The sequence below is a fragment of the Chiloscyllium plagiosum genome, chromosome 22 (assembly GCF_004010195.1).
Source record: "Chiloscyllium plagiosum isolate BGI_BamShark_2017 chromosome 22, ASM401019v2, whole genome shotgun sequence".
Taxonomy (NCBI): domain Eukaryota; kingdom Metazoa; phylum Chordata; class Chondrichthyes; order Orectolobiformes; family Hemiscylliidae; genus Chiloscyllium; species Chiloscyllium plagiosum.
In genome coordinates, this window is record NC_057731.1 from 38,045,746 (window position 1) to 38,062,162 (window position 16,417).

The 16,417-nt window shown below is 43.2% G+C and overlaps 1 protein-coding gene across 1 annotated transcript in view; it reads left to right on the forward strand.

The window, feature by feature from the left end:
- Positions 1-16,417, forward strand: part of atrnl1b (attractin-like 1b) — a 944,158-nt gene that overhangs the window by 878,907 nt on the left and 48,834 nt on the right. The window contains exon 28 of the mRNA XM_043712811.1: positions 9,055-9,169. Coding sequence (XP_043568746.1) covers positions 9,055-9,169 — 115 coding nt within the window. The remainder of the gene's footprint in view (positions 1-9,054; positions 9,170-16,417) is intronic.

Genomic DNA, 16,417 nt, shown 5'->3' on the forward strand with positions numbered 1-16,417 from the left:
CAAATATATCTCTGGTGGTAGGGTCTGTTTGGAGGTGGCGGAAATGTCGGCGGACGATGCTGTTAATGCGAAGGTTGGTAGGGTGGAAAGTGAGGACCAGGGGGGTTCTGTCCTTGTTACGGTTGGAGGGGTGATTTGAGGGCGGAGGTGCGGGATGTGGATGGGATGCGTTGGAGGGCATCTTCAATCACGTGAGAAGGGAAATTGCGATCTCTAAAGAAGGAGGCCATCTGGTGTGTTCCGTGGTGGAACTGGTCCTCCTGGGAGCAGTTACGACAGAGGTGGAGGAATTGGGAATATGGGATGGCATTTTTGCAGGAGGTAGGATGGGAAGAGGTGTAATCCAGGTAGCTGTGGGAGTCGATCGGTTTGTCAAAAATGTCGGTGTCAAGTCGGTCGTCAGTAATGGAGATGGAGAGGTCCAGGAAGGGGAGGGAGGTGTCAGAGATGGTCCAGGTGAATTTAAGGTCGGAGTGGAATGTGCTGGTGAAGTTGCTGAACTGCTCAACCTCCTCGCTGGAGCACGAGGTGGTTCCGACGCAGTCATCAATGTAGCGGAGGAAGAGGTGGAGAGTGGTGCCCTGGTCATGGCGGATGGAAATGTAGAGGGATTGGATGTTCATGGTGAAGATGAGGCGTTGGGGACCAGGGAAGCGGAAGTCTTGAAGGAGGTGGAGGGCGTGAGTGGTGTCTCAAACATATGTGGGGAGTTCCTGGACTAGGGGGGATAGGACAGTATCGAGGTAGCTGGGGATGAGTTCGGTGGGGCGGGGCAGGCTGAGACAATGGGTCGACCGGGGTGGTCAGGCTTGTGGATCTTGGGAAGGAGGTAGAATCGGGCGGTGCATGGTTCCTGGACTACAAGGTTGGAAGCTGTGAGTGGGAGATCTCCTGAGGTGATGAGGTTCTGTATGGTCTGGGAGATGATGGTTTGGTGATAGGGGGTGGGGTCATGGTTGAGGGTGCAGTAGGAGGAGGTGTCTTTGAGTTGGCGTCTGGCTTCAGCGGTATAGGTCAGTGCACCAGACTACCACTGCACCCCCTGGCTTGATGGTGAAGTCGGGACTGGAGAAGAGGGAGTGGAGGGCTGCGCGTTGTGAGGGTGAGAGGTTGGAGTCGGGGAGGGGGGTAGACAGTTTGAGGCGGTTAATGTCTGGGCAGCAGTTGGAAATGAAGAGGTCGAGGGCGGGTAACAGGCCAGCGTGGGGTGTCCAGGTGGATGGGGTGTGTTGGAGGCAAGTGAAGGGGTCCTCAGAAGGTGGGCGGGAGCCCTGATTGTAAAAGTAAGCTTGGAGGCAGAGGCGGCAGAAGAAGTGTTCTGCTCATTAGAGTTTAGGAGAATGAGCAGAAACCTTATCAAAACTTTATTGAGGGATAGCTTTGGCCATTGGTATTATCACTCGACATTTAACCCAGAAAAACCATGGTAATGTTTTGGATTCAAATCCCACCATGGTAGATGGTGAAGTATAAATTCAATAAAAATCTGGAATTAAGAGTCTAATGATGACCATGAAACCATTGCCGATTGTCAGAAAAGTGCATCTGGTTTACTAATGGCCTCGAGGGAAGGAAGCTGCTGTCCTCATGCAGTCTAGCCTACATGTGACTCCAGACAATGTGATTGATACTTTACTGCCCTCTGAGCAATTAGAGAAGGGCAATAAATGCTGACTTAGCCAGTAATGCTCAATTCCCATGAACAAATTACAGAAAACACACAAGATTCTTATTGAGGCTGACAAGATAGATGCAGAGAGGTTATTTCACTTTGTGGTAGAGTTTAGGACCAGAGGGCATAATCTCAGAATAGGAGCCACCCATTTAAGACAGACATGAGGAGGAATTTCTCATCCCTGATGGTGATGGATCTGTGGAGGTCTTTGCTGCAGAGAGCTGTTGAGGCTTGGTTATTAAGTATATTTAAATGGAGATAGACAGATTTCTAATTAGTCAGAGAATCAAGCATAATGGGATAAGGCTGGAAAGTGGAGGTAAGGATTATCAGATTAACTATGATCACATTGAAAGGTGGAGCAAACTTAATGGGCTAAATAGCCATCTCCTACATGTTGAGATCTTAGATTCATACTCCCAACAAAGCCACGTGTACGTGCCTATCTGTTTACATGCAGGTATCCTCTTCACATACACACACACACACCCAGGTACATCCATCCTTATGTATACATGAATCACCACAGCACCACATTGGGATTAAAATTTAGAGACTGCAGTGGTTCATAAAACGCTTCCGCCATCTTCTCAAAGGCAATTAGGGATTGACAACATGCTCGTATTCCTTGAAAGCATAAAATGAACAGTTATGCACATTTCTGCATTCATGTACAAATCCATGAGACATACAGAAACCATTTATTTTGTCACAATACATTGCCAACCATGGAATTCCTTCAAAAAATACGAATCAATGCTGCTTGGAAAATTTATTCATAATTTGGTTATGATGAGGAGAAGCAGAGTTTTCTCAGGTTGAAAACAGTAAATGTTAAGGTCTTCTCTGAGTTATATATTCATGATTTGGAGATGCCGGTGTTGGACTGGGGTGTACAAAGTTACATATCACACTATACCAGGTTATAGTCCAACAGGTTTAATTGGAAGCATTAGCTTTCGGAGTGCCACTCCTTCAACCACCTAATGAAGGAACGGCACTCCGAAAGCTAGTGCTTCCAATTAAACCTGTTGGACTATAACTTGGTGTTGTGTGATTTGTAACTGAGTTATATATATTAATTCAGTTAGGTGACATATTATATTGACTCATATCCCAGTATCTTAATTACTTTTGAGATGTCCATTTTTCTCTAAGATGTCAAAACTATGGACTCCATATCACCCTTAGTTTGGCCTTCTTCCTACCTATAACCAATAGCTCATCTTTCTAATTTTTTTCCAGTTACAATGGTTTCTTCACAATTAGTCTTAATTTCTCAACATTGATTATAATATGGTATTCATATAAGTATTGTAACATTTTCTATTACTTTCCATGTGTTTAGGACCATTAGATAATCTCAGTAAAACCAAACAATTACAGGCACTTTAATGACTTGAATTGGCAATCCCTTTTTTATAAGATGATTCTATTTCAAAATAACATTTATAAACATAGTTTAAAAAAATTCTGAGGCATGGAAAATACTTTATCCAATGACCATAGTGACCAAAAAAGCACAATTCCTGTTAGTGAGTTGTACAAGCATTCACTCCTTGAGAGAGAATAATTTCTATGTCCCTATGAATACTGTGTAAAACAAAACCCCATTGCACAAAAGCCAAATCTTAAAATTAATTCATGATTTGTGCTGATCTATGTATGTCCCAGGTTTTAACTTGTATGGGTTGTGGTGCATTGAAGGTTCTCTGCAGTTCATAATTTACGGGAATCTGTAGTTTCAGGTTGTCTCTTACAATGTTCCCTGTAAGCTGTGTGGCCCTGCAGCTATCTAAGGTTTTCCACAAAGGTTGCATAACAAATGCTTCCTTCATGGTGTGTGCGAGATCCACAAAAAGTGTAAAAGGCTCGTGCATTGCAAAAAATAATTGAAGGATGTGTTGTCTCCTGTATACTCTACCAGGTATGATTTTTGGATCATAGTATGTGTTCATTGTTTTGAAAGAGTACATTCATACAGGTTTTATTGCTGTTTTACACTTTTAAAGTCAATTAATACAAGAGCAAGACATCAAAACTCAAGATGCATTATGTTATATTGCTACTTTACAAGGGCCAGTCAAACTCAGTGTTGAACATAAAGCGAACAGATAAATTGTTCTTTCAGTTGTAAACTATTAGATAAAGCATGAAGTTATCAGATGCCTGCACACAATTTCTTTGTTGTTGTATGTAAACATACAAATTCAGTCCCATGAATTTTATCCTCCATTCAATAAAATCATGTCTAATCTGAATACTCCACATTCCCACTTGTCCCTGATAGGCTCTCACCCCCTTGCTTGCTAAGCATTGATCCACCCCTACCTTAAAAACATTCAAAGATTTTGTTTCCACCAGATTTTGAGGAAGAGAATTCCAAAAATAAATAAAAAGTCCTCTGTAAAAACAAATTCTCCTCATCTCTGTCTTAAATGGGTGACCTGCTGTTTTTAAATAGTAACCTCCTAGTACTACCCTTAGCAGAGTGGAAGATTAGATTAGATTTCCCATACAGTGTGGAAACAGGCACTTCGGCCCAACAAGTCCACACTGACCCTCCGAAGAGTAACCCACCCAGGCCCATTTCCCTCTGACTAACGCACCTAACACTATGGGCAATTTAGCATGGCCAATTCACCTGACCTGCGCATCTTTGGACTGTGAGAGGAAACCCACATAGACACAGGGAGAATGTGCAAACTCCACACAGACAGTCGCCCGAGGCTGGAATCAAACCTGGGACTCTGGTGCTGTGAGGCAGCAACGTTAACCAGTGAGCCACTGTGCTACCCTTAGTAGAGTGAAAGAGTGTGCAGAAATTAGACTATGAGAAGTGGTTAAGTTCACCTTGTACTCTTTGGGTTAGGAGAGACAAATGCCTATTTGAAGTTACCAAAAAGTGAAATGACCGAGTAAAACTCAATAGGTTGTTTGCTGCAATGAAGGAATAAAGTAACAGGAGGCATAATTTAATAATTAGGAAGCTCTAAGTCAGATGGAAAGTGAAAAACTTCCCTTTCACACAGTGGTTAAAAAAATGCAAGGAGCCAGGAAAGCCACCGAATCAGACAGCACGGAAACAGGCCCTTTGGTCCAACCAGTCCATGCTGAACATAATCCCAAACAAAACTAGTCCCAACTGCCTGTACTTGAGCCATATCCCTCCAACCATTTCTTAGTCATGTATTTATCTAAATGTTTTTTAAACTTTGTAACTGTAACCGAATCTACCACTTCCACTGGAAGTTCAATCTGCACATGAACTACTTTCTGTGTGTAAATAAAATTGCCCCTTTGTCTTTTTGAAATCTTTCTTCTCTGACTTTAAAAATGTGCCCCCTAGTCTTGAAATCCTTCATGGAAGGGAAAAGACACCTGCCATTCGCCTTATCTGTACCCCTCATTATTTTAATAACCTCTATAAGGTCACCTTTCAACCTCCTACGCTCCAATGTAAAATGTCCCAGCCTATCCAGCTTCTCCTTATAACTCAAACCCTCCATTCGAGACAGCATCCTGGTAAATCTCTTCGGAAATATGCATGTTGAAGAATTAGCAGTGTTCATTTCTGGAGCAGTATAGTGAGAAGGTAGGCATTTAAAAAAGACATCAGTCCAAAGAAATGACTAACTGGTTTCCTGTTCCTAAAATTCTTAAAATTCTTGAATTATGTTGAGGCAGATACACACAAACCAGTACTTGAAGTATACCTGGATTTGAGTATGCTGAAAAATGTTCACATTTTGTCAAAGCTTTTTGTCATGCACTCATGAGGACAATTTGCAACAGTATAAATGTAAAGGAAATGAACATTTACATTCATCTTCTTACAAAATGTACTGGTGAGTGCAAGTGGAAAGGCTTAACAAAATGTGCCATCTTCAGTAAGACTCAAGTTCTGGATGACCAAGTCACTATCTGTATACATGAATTTCCAAAAGGCATTTGGTAATGTCTCACAAAGTGTTAATAGACAAGATAAGGGCTAATGGTATTGGATGTACTATAGTAACATGAATAGAGGATTGATATTGAACAGAAAGCAGACAGTAAACATAGGCAGGGCATTTTGAGGTTGTTAGACAGTGAATGGTGAAGTGTCAGATAGGTCGGTTCTGGGGTCCTCAGCTATTTACAATATATGTTAATGACTTCTGTGAAGAGAAAGAATGTAATGTATCTGAAGTTTGATAATGATACAGTCTTGGCTGGAAAGGTATGCTTTGGGCATATCTGTGATGCAATGAAATAGTCAAGTGAGTAGGTCACAAGGCAATAGATAGCTTAAAATGTAGGGGAGTTTGAAGTCATTCACTTTGGTTATTAGAATAGGAAAAGATATTCACAGAGAGTTGAATGTATTCATATAAGAAACACAGAAAGTTAGCATGTAGGTACAAGGTGCAATAGGAAGTCAAATGGCATATTGGCCTTTCTCACAAATAAAAGATTGGAGTAAATAAGTTTTGTTAAAATTGTACAGAGATTTAGTGAGACCACATCTGGAGCACTGTGTGTAGTTTTTTTGGTCTCCATATTTAAAAGATACATTGCATTGGAAGTGGTACAGCATAGGTTCCCTTCCTTGGACTCTTAGACTTTGATGAGAGGACTACATTCTCTGTGTAGAAGAGTGATTTCATGGTGACTTAATTTATAAAAATTCTAACTGAGCTTGATATAGTAGATACTATAAGATTGTCTCTTCAGTTTGAAGAAAATGAAGACAGTCTCAGGATGAGACCATTATTTATAACTGAGTTGAGGAGGAATGAAAGGTTTCTAACACTTTGGAATTCTCCCTCCCTATCCAGACTGGGAAAGATAGATTTTTGGTGTTTTAGGAATCAAGGGATATGGAGAATAGGAGGAAAGTGGAGCTGAAGATCAGCCCAAGAGCACATTCAGTGGTGAAGCAGTTTCGTTGGACTATTTGGTCTATTTCTGCTTTATTTCTTGCGCTTTTATATGAGTGTCTTCTTATGAAGATGTGTTATCCAAAGTATTCATTTACAATATTGACTGGATATGTACCTTTTGTATATATAGATATATACACACTACTTGTCTTGCATTTTTGAAAAACAATTTTGGAAATCAAAAGGTACTGGTTACAGTAGCAGCAATGTTGCACTTTCAAGGAACAGACTGCTTAGATAGAAACATGGCTTTTTCCCAGTCCCTGAGTAGTGTGGGAATTGGCAATAAATTGAGTGAATCCATATGAGGTCAGCATTGAGTCGTTTTTCATTGTCAGGAGCAGAAAATTTCATTTTCCAACATTCAATTGTTGAATGATAAGATGAGATTCTCGCTGGACTGTGGCAAGAGCTCTATTTGCTTGCATGTACAACTTCATTATGACATCATCTTAACTCAGTGATATTTAGTTTCCAACCTTTCCACCCGCCATGTAGAAACTATATGATAATGCCCGACATGAAAGTCAGGGCAGCGATCTGGTGACTCCAGCTCATCACTTGCTTCTCTGGAACTCCCATCAGTCACTAATTCCCAAGGGCACGCTCATGGGCAGTGACCATACACAGCTCCTGACCAACATGGCTTCCAGGTTCTCACCAAACGACAGTACCAATTACTCTCTGTCCAACATGAATGAGGTGAAGAAAACCAACCATGAAAGGTACCTGCAGACTGCCAACTCTTGACTTGATATACAGCTGAACTTTAAAGATGGCACTGGTGGCATTGGCCAGTGCTTCCACCTGTGCCAAGAGGGAGAATATGATGTGCAGGGTGCCATAAGAACACAGTGCATAGTTAATAAGATGCATTTGGAAAGATAGCATGAGAAAACTCAGTAGGGTTTGCTGAGGGAAACCCTCCAAATTGTCAAAAATGACACTCTGCCAATCAGGTCAGATTTAGCCCACAAAAACTGCAACATGTTCAGCGAGTGATCACATGACCAAGGAGACACTAGTATTGGATTCAACTTTTGAGATAACTTGCCTCAGGAGCAATAGCCCCTTCCTACTCTCTCTCTCTCTCCTCTGATTGAATTTTGAAAGTTGAAAACTATTATAAGACCTCGTCCTATATGTGAAGAGTTCCTAAATTCAGATTTGCCACTATCTCCAACTGCTTGTATGCAAAGTGTCTTCAGACACAAGCTGGCTTTCGAATGATCTGTGCATTTTGTTTCTGAATATACCTATTACTTCATAAAAATACTTTTAAGGTGACACTCCACAGAATTTTTATGTTATTTCATGACTTGCTGGTTGCATGTGTGTATATGTTATTTTTCTAGATGTGTAGTTATATATAATTGTACAGTTTAATTTTTCTTGGTCACAGTCTTTACATTTAGCTTGAATAAGTTTTTTTATTGCAATAGATTAGCTCTTTATTTGCTATCTGAGGAACCTGGCTGATTTCTTTTTCTAGTACTGAACGATATTTGATATATATAATTGGCAATATCACCTCTCCTTAAATTCACGCTTTGTTGTGGCTGGTGTGACAATGAAAGGAATCAGTTCACCATCCTAATTGGATCATAGCAGTGAGGTTAAAAGGATTGAAAATGGGCCAGGACCTGGAAACATCAATATAAACCACGTGTCTGAAAAGTTATTGTTTATTGGGTAAAATGAAAGAATGAAGCTAACTGTTCTCCAATTTGTTCAAACATAGAAATATGACTGATTAATATCGTGGAAATCCTACTTGTTCTTCTTGTTCATGTCTTTATGATTCTAAATAATGATCAGTTGAAATATAGATACAATAGAGTAACATTATAAATAAATACGACCAATTGTCTGTCTTAGTTTAGTGACTTTCATTTGGATTGACATTTTGCATCAATTGCTTCTCAATTATTTTGAGATTTTGAAAAAAATCTGATGGCTATGTAAGATAATCCATTTAATCTTGCAAAGATATCTCATTGTGATGATTATCTCTGACCCAATTCTTCTATTTTGCTTTGCATCTAATCATTCATAAACAAATCACCTTATTGTCAGCTGAAGGTTATGATTGGAAGTACCACAGCTGTGGAGAAATCTTTTGAACAGTACATTATGCTTTCTTCAAGCTAATAATTTTTTTAAAAATAATTTCAAAAGCAGCTTTCTAAATTCTATGACTTCTGTGAAATCTTGAGTTGCACTAAAGCACTTTTGTGCAATCGTTTGGCCTGCTTTGGCATAGAAGTGGAATTAAATAAACTAATTTTAGTTCTTGTGGAGCTCCACTCCCACTGCAAGCTTGATTAATGGTATGACAGCATTGTATTATAAATTTCCATGCTGTGATAATTGGAAAGCGCAATATACTGTACCAAAGTAGGCAATCTTTATTTGGCAGTTTTGGTTTTACATATATTATTTTATGTTTCGCAGGGAGCCCCCAAACCTATTGCTGTGGAGCCCTGTTCGGGAAACAAAGCTGCAGTTTTGACAGTTTTTATATGCCTGCCACGAGGTTCAACTGGTACTCCTCCTCCTGGACAAACAGGTGAGACAAATCTTTGAATTTGGTGCTCGAAATCCGTAGAAAGGATTGAGAATTGCTTTCTCAGAATTCATCTGACAAATCAATTTATATGGAATTACACAGAATTCAATAGGATACACAACACAGAACCGTGCCATTCTACCAACTAGTCCCTGCTGCCATTTATGCTGCACTCATTGTAACCCTCCATTCCCTTCTACCTCATATACTTGTCTAGCTTCTCTTTAAATATATCTGTACTATTCATTTTATGCATTCCCTGTGGAAAGGAGTTTCACATTCTCACCATTCTTTCTATAAATATGTTTCTGTTGAACTCTCATTTGAATTTCTAGATGACTATCTTGTACTGATAAGCTTTAGTCAAGCTCTTTCCTACAAGAAGAAATATTTTCTGTATCCACTGTATCAAAAAATTTCAGACTTTTCAACATATCTATGGCATTACCCCTAGCCTTTTTGCTGGACAAAAGAGAACCAATCTGATCATCTGATTTTCTGATACGTACGTCCATATGTTTCTGGTATCAAATTGCAGTTTTTCTCTGCACCTTCTCCAGTGTCTGTGTATAGTTTTGTATATGGCAACTTTTGGGAACTATGTCTTCAATTTAAGATAAAATATAAGGAGTGAGGTGATCTGCAATACAGTCTGCCCAACAGAAGCTGGTGTGGTTTGTTTGTTGGAGGTTAAAGGGACCAAGGTCTTTTACTGGCAAGGAGGTGCAAAGTATTTACACTTCAAAAGAATGACAGCAGCCTATATGCTCATAGATGTTATGGACCAAATATATCAGCGAGGTAGCCTAGACGCTAATTTTTATCTTATGTAAAGGTAAGTGTAAGACGCTGTGTTCCAGATGTAATGCAATTGGCTAGACTACTCGGCTGTAAGCAAAACACACTTTATTCTTACCCTAAAGTTAAATGCAAACTAAAGAAAAAAGAATTAATGTAACTTTAACTCTATTGGAAATCTTAACAGAATAATAAATTAATTAACTACTAAACAGCAACTGTTCCAATTTATTAACATCCCATAAACACACCCTTGGCAAAGGCAAATTGAGTAAAATGATTTTGGGAGCAGAGAGAACTCCAGCTTTTTTGCTGTGGCCGAGGTAGATGTAGTAGCTTCTACAGCCATCTTCAAACCCTAACAACAGTTGAAAGCTAAATTAAAAGCCTGGTTCTGTGGGAGCCTGACTCCACCAGTTTGTGCTTCTATTATTCCAATTTTTGAAAAAACCAAAAGCCTCACAAGCTGTTTACTTCATTACTAATAGGCAGCTCTACTCCTCTATCCTAAAATCTCTCTTCAAAATAAAACAGGACAAAATACACCTTTGAAAGCCATAGTATCATCACACAGTGGATAAAGTAAGAGACCTCAAAGTCTTGGTATATTGAAAAATTTGTCTTGTAAAGAATTGTGTTCTAAACTAACCATTTACATTTAAAATAAAAGATGGTTTAAAATGTAATCCTGCTAGACTATGCTTGCCAATTTGGTGTTGTCCAGAAATTTAGAAAGTGTTTTTTTGATTCCAAAGTCCCATCTTTAATGATCAGAAATGTAACACTATTTTCAGTATCTAGGTTTAAAATCCATAACAGTTCATCTTCCATTCTGGATTAGCTGTGGCTCTCAGTTGTTCACATTCTCAACTCTGCTTCAGAAACTTATGCATTCAGTAAAGAAGTTGTGATTTCATAGCCACTCCAGAACTTGAGAACAAACATCGAGGCTGAGTCTGCATTTGCTTACTTGGGTGGATATAAAAGATCCCATGGCACTATTTCAAAGTAGAGTTTGGGGAACTGCTCTCAGCATCCTGGCCAATATTTATCCATCAAACAACTTCACAAAATAATTATCTGGTCAATATTACGTTGTTGTTTTAAACAGCTTGCTACACATAAATTGGCAGCTGTGTTTTCTACTTAACAGCACAAAAAGAACAACAAACTATGTTTATGTTCTGTCTTTAATGTATTGAAACATCCCGGATCACTTCACGGGTGCAATTATGATACAGATAACAGCTGACTACAGACTTGGGCAAACAGGCGGGTTTAGGCTTGCCTTCAAAGACAAAAATGAAGTAGGGTGGTGGAGAATTGTTGCAAGGATATTCCAGAGTTTGGGGCTAGGTAATAGCTACCAACGTTGGTGTGAATAAAATTGGGAATGCACAAGAGGCCAGAATTAGAACAGTGCAGATATTTCGAAGGGTGGAAGGCTACAGGAAGTTACAGAGAAAGGAAAGATTGAAACAATTCACGAATTTGAAAACGTGGATGACAGTTTTTAAATCAAGACATTGCTTTTGTCCAGGAACCAAAATGGGTCAACGAGATTTAGGCTGACAGGGAAATGGGATTTCTTGCAAGTTGGGACATGGATAGTGGAGTTTTAGATGACAAGCTGAGTGTGCATTGGAATAGTCATGCAGAGATAACAAAGGCAAGAATGAGGGTTTTGGCAGCAGATGATTTGAGATTGGTTGAATTTGATGGTGTTATGAAAGTAGAATGAGTTGATCTTAATATGATGTCGATATTTGCCAGAAATTCAACAGATATCAAATCTGTTCTTAATAAATTGATTTTATACTTGTAGGAGAAAGTGAGGACTGAGATGCTGGAGGTCAAAGTAAAGCGTTTGCTAAGTGTGTGGATTCTTCTCAGGATGAAGAACAGCAGATCTTATATTGTGCCAGGGAGAGAGAGATGGAGTCGATAACAAGGGAATGAAGTTTTGAGCAGCTACCAAGAACAATGACTTAATTCTTCTCAATATTTAATGGAAGGAATTTCTGCTTATCTTGTACTAGATGTTGGACAAGCAGTCTGATAACTTAGCAACAGTGCAGGAGTTGAAAGAGGGAGGGAGGTAAGGCTGAGGGTCATGAGCGTATAAGAAACCCAGTGCTGTGGTTTTCGATGAAATTGCCAAGAAGCAACATGTAAATAAAAATTAGGGGGAACAGAAGAGATAACAGTACAGGAACAGGAAGAGAAGTCATTGCAAGAGATGTTCTAAATAGGATGGGTGTTACAACTCACAAGGGCTGTTCTTGAACGCTGCTGCAGATACCAGGGGACCTCCCTCACTGCTTGCTGTTTCCACATTGGGCTGTGACACCATCACTGCAACTGCCTTTGAAGCTGTCACCTCCCCCATCTCCCCCAGGCCTTGGAACATGGCTGGGCAGGACCCACTCTCACACTGAGAGAGCGCCATGAGCCACCAAGAGACCAGGCTAAGACACTGGCACCAGCCACGAGAGACTGGGCTGAAACACTGCCACAAACCACTGGAGAACAGGCTGAGACACTGCCAAGAGTTGCAAGAGACTGGGCTGAGACATTGCCAAGAGTCGTGAGAGACCGGGATGAGACACCACCGTGTGCTGCCAAGAGACCGGGCTGTGACACTGCCAAGAGCCACCGAGAGAGCAGGCTGAGACATTTCCAATAGCTGCAAGAAACCGGGCTAAGACACCGCCAAGAGCCGCAAGACTGGGCTGAGACACCGTCCCGAGCTGCGAGAAACCAGACTGAGACACCGCCATGAACAGCAAGAGACCGGGCTGAGACACTGCCATTTGCCAATGAGAGACCGGGCTGAGACACCGCCATGAACAGCAAGAGAGCGGGCTGAGACACCACCATTTCTGATGAGAGACTGGGCTGAGACACCGCCATGAACAGTGAGAGACCGAGCTGAGACACCGCCATGAACAGTGAGAGACCGGGCTGAGACACTGTCATGAACAACAAGAGACCAGGCTGAGACACCGCCATTTGCTGATGAGAGTCTGGGCTGAGACACCGCCATAAACAGCGAAAGACCGGGCTGAGACACCGCCATGAACAGCGAGAGACCGGGCTGAGACACCACCACAAACAGCGAGAGACCGGGCTGAGACACCACCACATACAGCAAGAGACCGGGCTGAGACACCACCACAAACAGCGAGAGACCGGACTGAGTTACCGCCACAAACAGCGAGGGACTGCGCTGAGACACTGCCACGAACAGCGAGAGACCGGGTTGAAGAACTGCCATTTGCCGATGAGAGACTGGGCTGAGACACTGCCATCTGGCAATGAGAGACCGGGCTGAGACAGCACCATGAACCACTGAGAAACCAGGCCAAGACACTAGCACATGCCACCAGGAGACCCAGCCAAGACACCACCGTGAGCCTCTGAGAGACTGGGCTGAGACTCTGCCATGCACTGCCAAGAGACCACCATGTGCCTCCAAGCGAGCAAGCCGAGACACCACCATGTGCCTCTCAAGAGACAAGGCTGAGACACCACATGGGTGCCTCGCCGGGTCCGTGCTGAGACCGGGAAAATAAACCAAGAAAGAAAGAAGAAAAAAGGAAAAAAAAGGGGAAGAAACAAAAAAGAAATGATGGAACGGATGAGCTCCGGCTGAAACGTCCTACTCTGCTGTCATCTTTTGATGTTGGTAAGATGAGAAGGCAGTTCATGATCCTTATTCACAGAGTTTGTGAGATCATTCTTCTGCTGATCAGGATGCTGCTTCTTGATCTTTCTGCTGCAGAGACTTTCACTTGTTTGCAGGAGGCACAGGGTGATTGCTTCCTATGTATAAGGGTCTTTAATTTATCAATTAAAAGTCGTAACTTAGACCAACTGGACGAGGGCATAGTAAACAAGATAACTTCAGACTTAAAAGCTTTTTACTGCAGAACAAAAACAGCTCCTTCTACTCCAGGTTTCTCTCAAAACATTCAGACCCCCAAGCTGTTCAACTGCCTGGGAGCCAATCACATCACTGTGGGCAGGGAGAAGCTTTTGTCCTTAATAAGTGGCCACAAGTCTACACACCAGTCAGCTACCTGTTGCTAGCCACAGCTACATTCATACATATCCCTTGGCTCTAACTCGTATGCAGAACTTAAAAATGTGTTGCTGGAAAAGCGCAGCAGGTCAGGCAGCAAAAAAATGAGCAGGAGAATCGACGTTTCAGGTATAAGCCCTTCTTCAGGAATGAGGAGGGTGTGCCAAGCAGGCTACAAGCAGGCTAAGATAAAAGGTAGGGAGGAAGGACTTGGGGGAGGGACGTTGGGAATACGATAGGTAGAAGGAGGTTAAGGTGAGGGTGATAGGCCGGCGAGGGGGTGGGGGTGGAGAGGTCGGGAAGAAGATTGCAGGCCAAGAAGGTGGTGCTGAGTCTGAGGGTTGGGACTGAGAAAAGGTGGGGGGAGGGGAAATGAGAAAGCTGGACAAATCTGCATTCATCCCTTGTGGTTGGAGGTTCCTAGGTGGAAGATGAGGCGCTCTTCCTCCAGGCGTCGTGTTGCCATGGTCTGGCGATGGAGGAGGCCAAGGTCCTGCATGTTCTCGGCGGAGTGGGAGGGGGAGTTAAAGTGTTCAGCCACGGGGCGGTTGGGTTGGTTGGTGCGGGTGTCCCAGAGATGTTCTCTGAAAAGTTCCGCAAGTAGGCGGCCTGTCTCCCCAATGTATAGGAGGCCACAACTTGCGCCCACACCTCCCCCCTCACTTCCCTCCAAGACCCCAAGGGATCCTTCCATATCCATCAGAAATTGACCTGCGCCTCCACATACATCATTTACTGCGTCCGCTGCACTCGATGTGGCCTCCTATACATGTCATGGGGACAGTGCTGAGCCTAAAGTTTGGAACTGGGGTGAGGTGGGGGAAGGGGAAATGAGGAAACTGTTGAAGACCACATTGATTGCCTAGGGTTGAAGTGTTCCGAGGCGGAAGATGAGGCGTTCTTCCTCCAGGCATCTGGTGGTAGGGAGCGGCGGTGAAGGAGGCCCAGGACCTCCATGTTCTCGGCAGAGTGGGAGGGGGAGTTGAAATGTTGGGCCACAGGGCAGTGTGGTTGATTGGTGCAGGTGTCCCGGAGATGTTCCCTAAAGCACTCTGCTAGGAGGCGTCCAGTCTCCCCAATGTAGAGGAGACTGCATCGGGAGCAATGGATACAATAACTGATATTGGTGGATGTGCAGGTAAAACTTTGATGGATGTGGAAGGCTCCTTTAGGGCCTTGGATGGAAGTGAGGGAGGAGGTGTGGGCGCAGGTTTTGCAATTCCTGCAGTGGCAGGGGAAGGTGCCAGGATGGGAGAGTGGGTTGTAGCGGGGGCTGCGTGGACCTGACCAGGTAGTCACGGAGGGAACGGTCTTTGCGGAAGTCGGAAAGGGATGGGGAGGGAAATATATCCCTGGTGGTGGGGTCCGTTTGGAGGTGGCGGAAATGTCGGCGGATGATTTGGTTTATGCGAAGGTTGGTAGGGTGGAAGGTGAGCACCAGGGGCGCTCTGTCCTTGTTACAGTTGGAGGGGTGGGGTCTGAGGGCAGATGTGCGGGATGTGGACGAGATGCATTGCAGGGCATCTTTAACCACGTGGGAAGGGAAATTCTGGTCTCTAAAGAAGGAGGCCATCTGGTGTGTTCTGTGGTGGAACTGGTCCTCCTGGGAGCAGATACGGCGGAGGCAGAGGAATTGGGAATACGGGATGGCATTTTTGCAGGAGGTAGGGTGGGAAGAGGTGTAATCCAGTTTGCTGTGGGAGTTGGTGGGTTTGTAAAAAATGTCGGTGTCAAGTCGGTCGTCATTGATGGAGATGAAGAGGTCCAGGAAGGAGAGGGAGGTGTCAGAGATGGTCCAGGTAAACTTAAGGTCAGGGTGGAATTTCCGCCACCTCCAAATGGATCCCACTACCAGGGATATTTTTCCCTCCCCACCCCTTTCCACCTTTCGCAAAGACTGTTCCCTCCATGACTACATGGTCAGGTCCACGCGCCCCCTACAACCCACCCTCCCATCCTGGCACCTTCCCTTGCCACCGCAGGAATTGCAAAACCTGCGCCCACACCTCCTCCCTCACTTCCATCCAAGGCCCTAAAGGAGCCTTCCACATCCATCAAAGTTTTACCTGCACATCCACTAATATAATTTATTGTATCCGTTGCTCCCGATGCAGTCTCCTCTACGTTGGGGAGACTGGACGCATCCTAGCAGAGCGTTTTAGGGAACATCTCTGGGACACCCGCACCAATTAACCACACTGCCCTGTGGCCCAACATTTCAACTCCCCCTCCCACTCTGCTGAGGACATGGAGGTCCTGGGCCTCCTTCACCACCGCTCCCTCACCACCAGATGCTTGGAGGAAGAACGTCTCATCTTCCGCCTTGGAACACTTTAACCCCAGGGCATCAATGTGCACTTCAACAG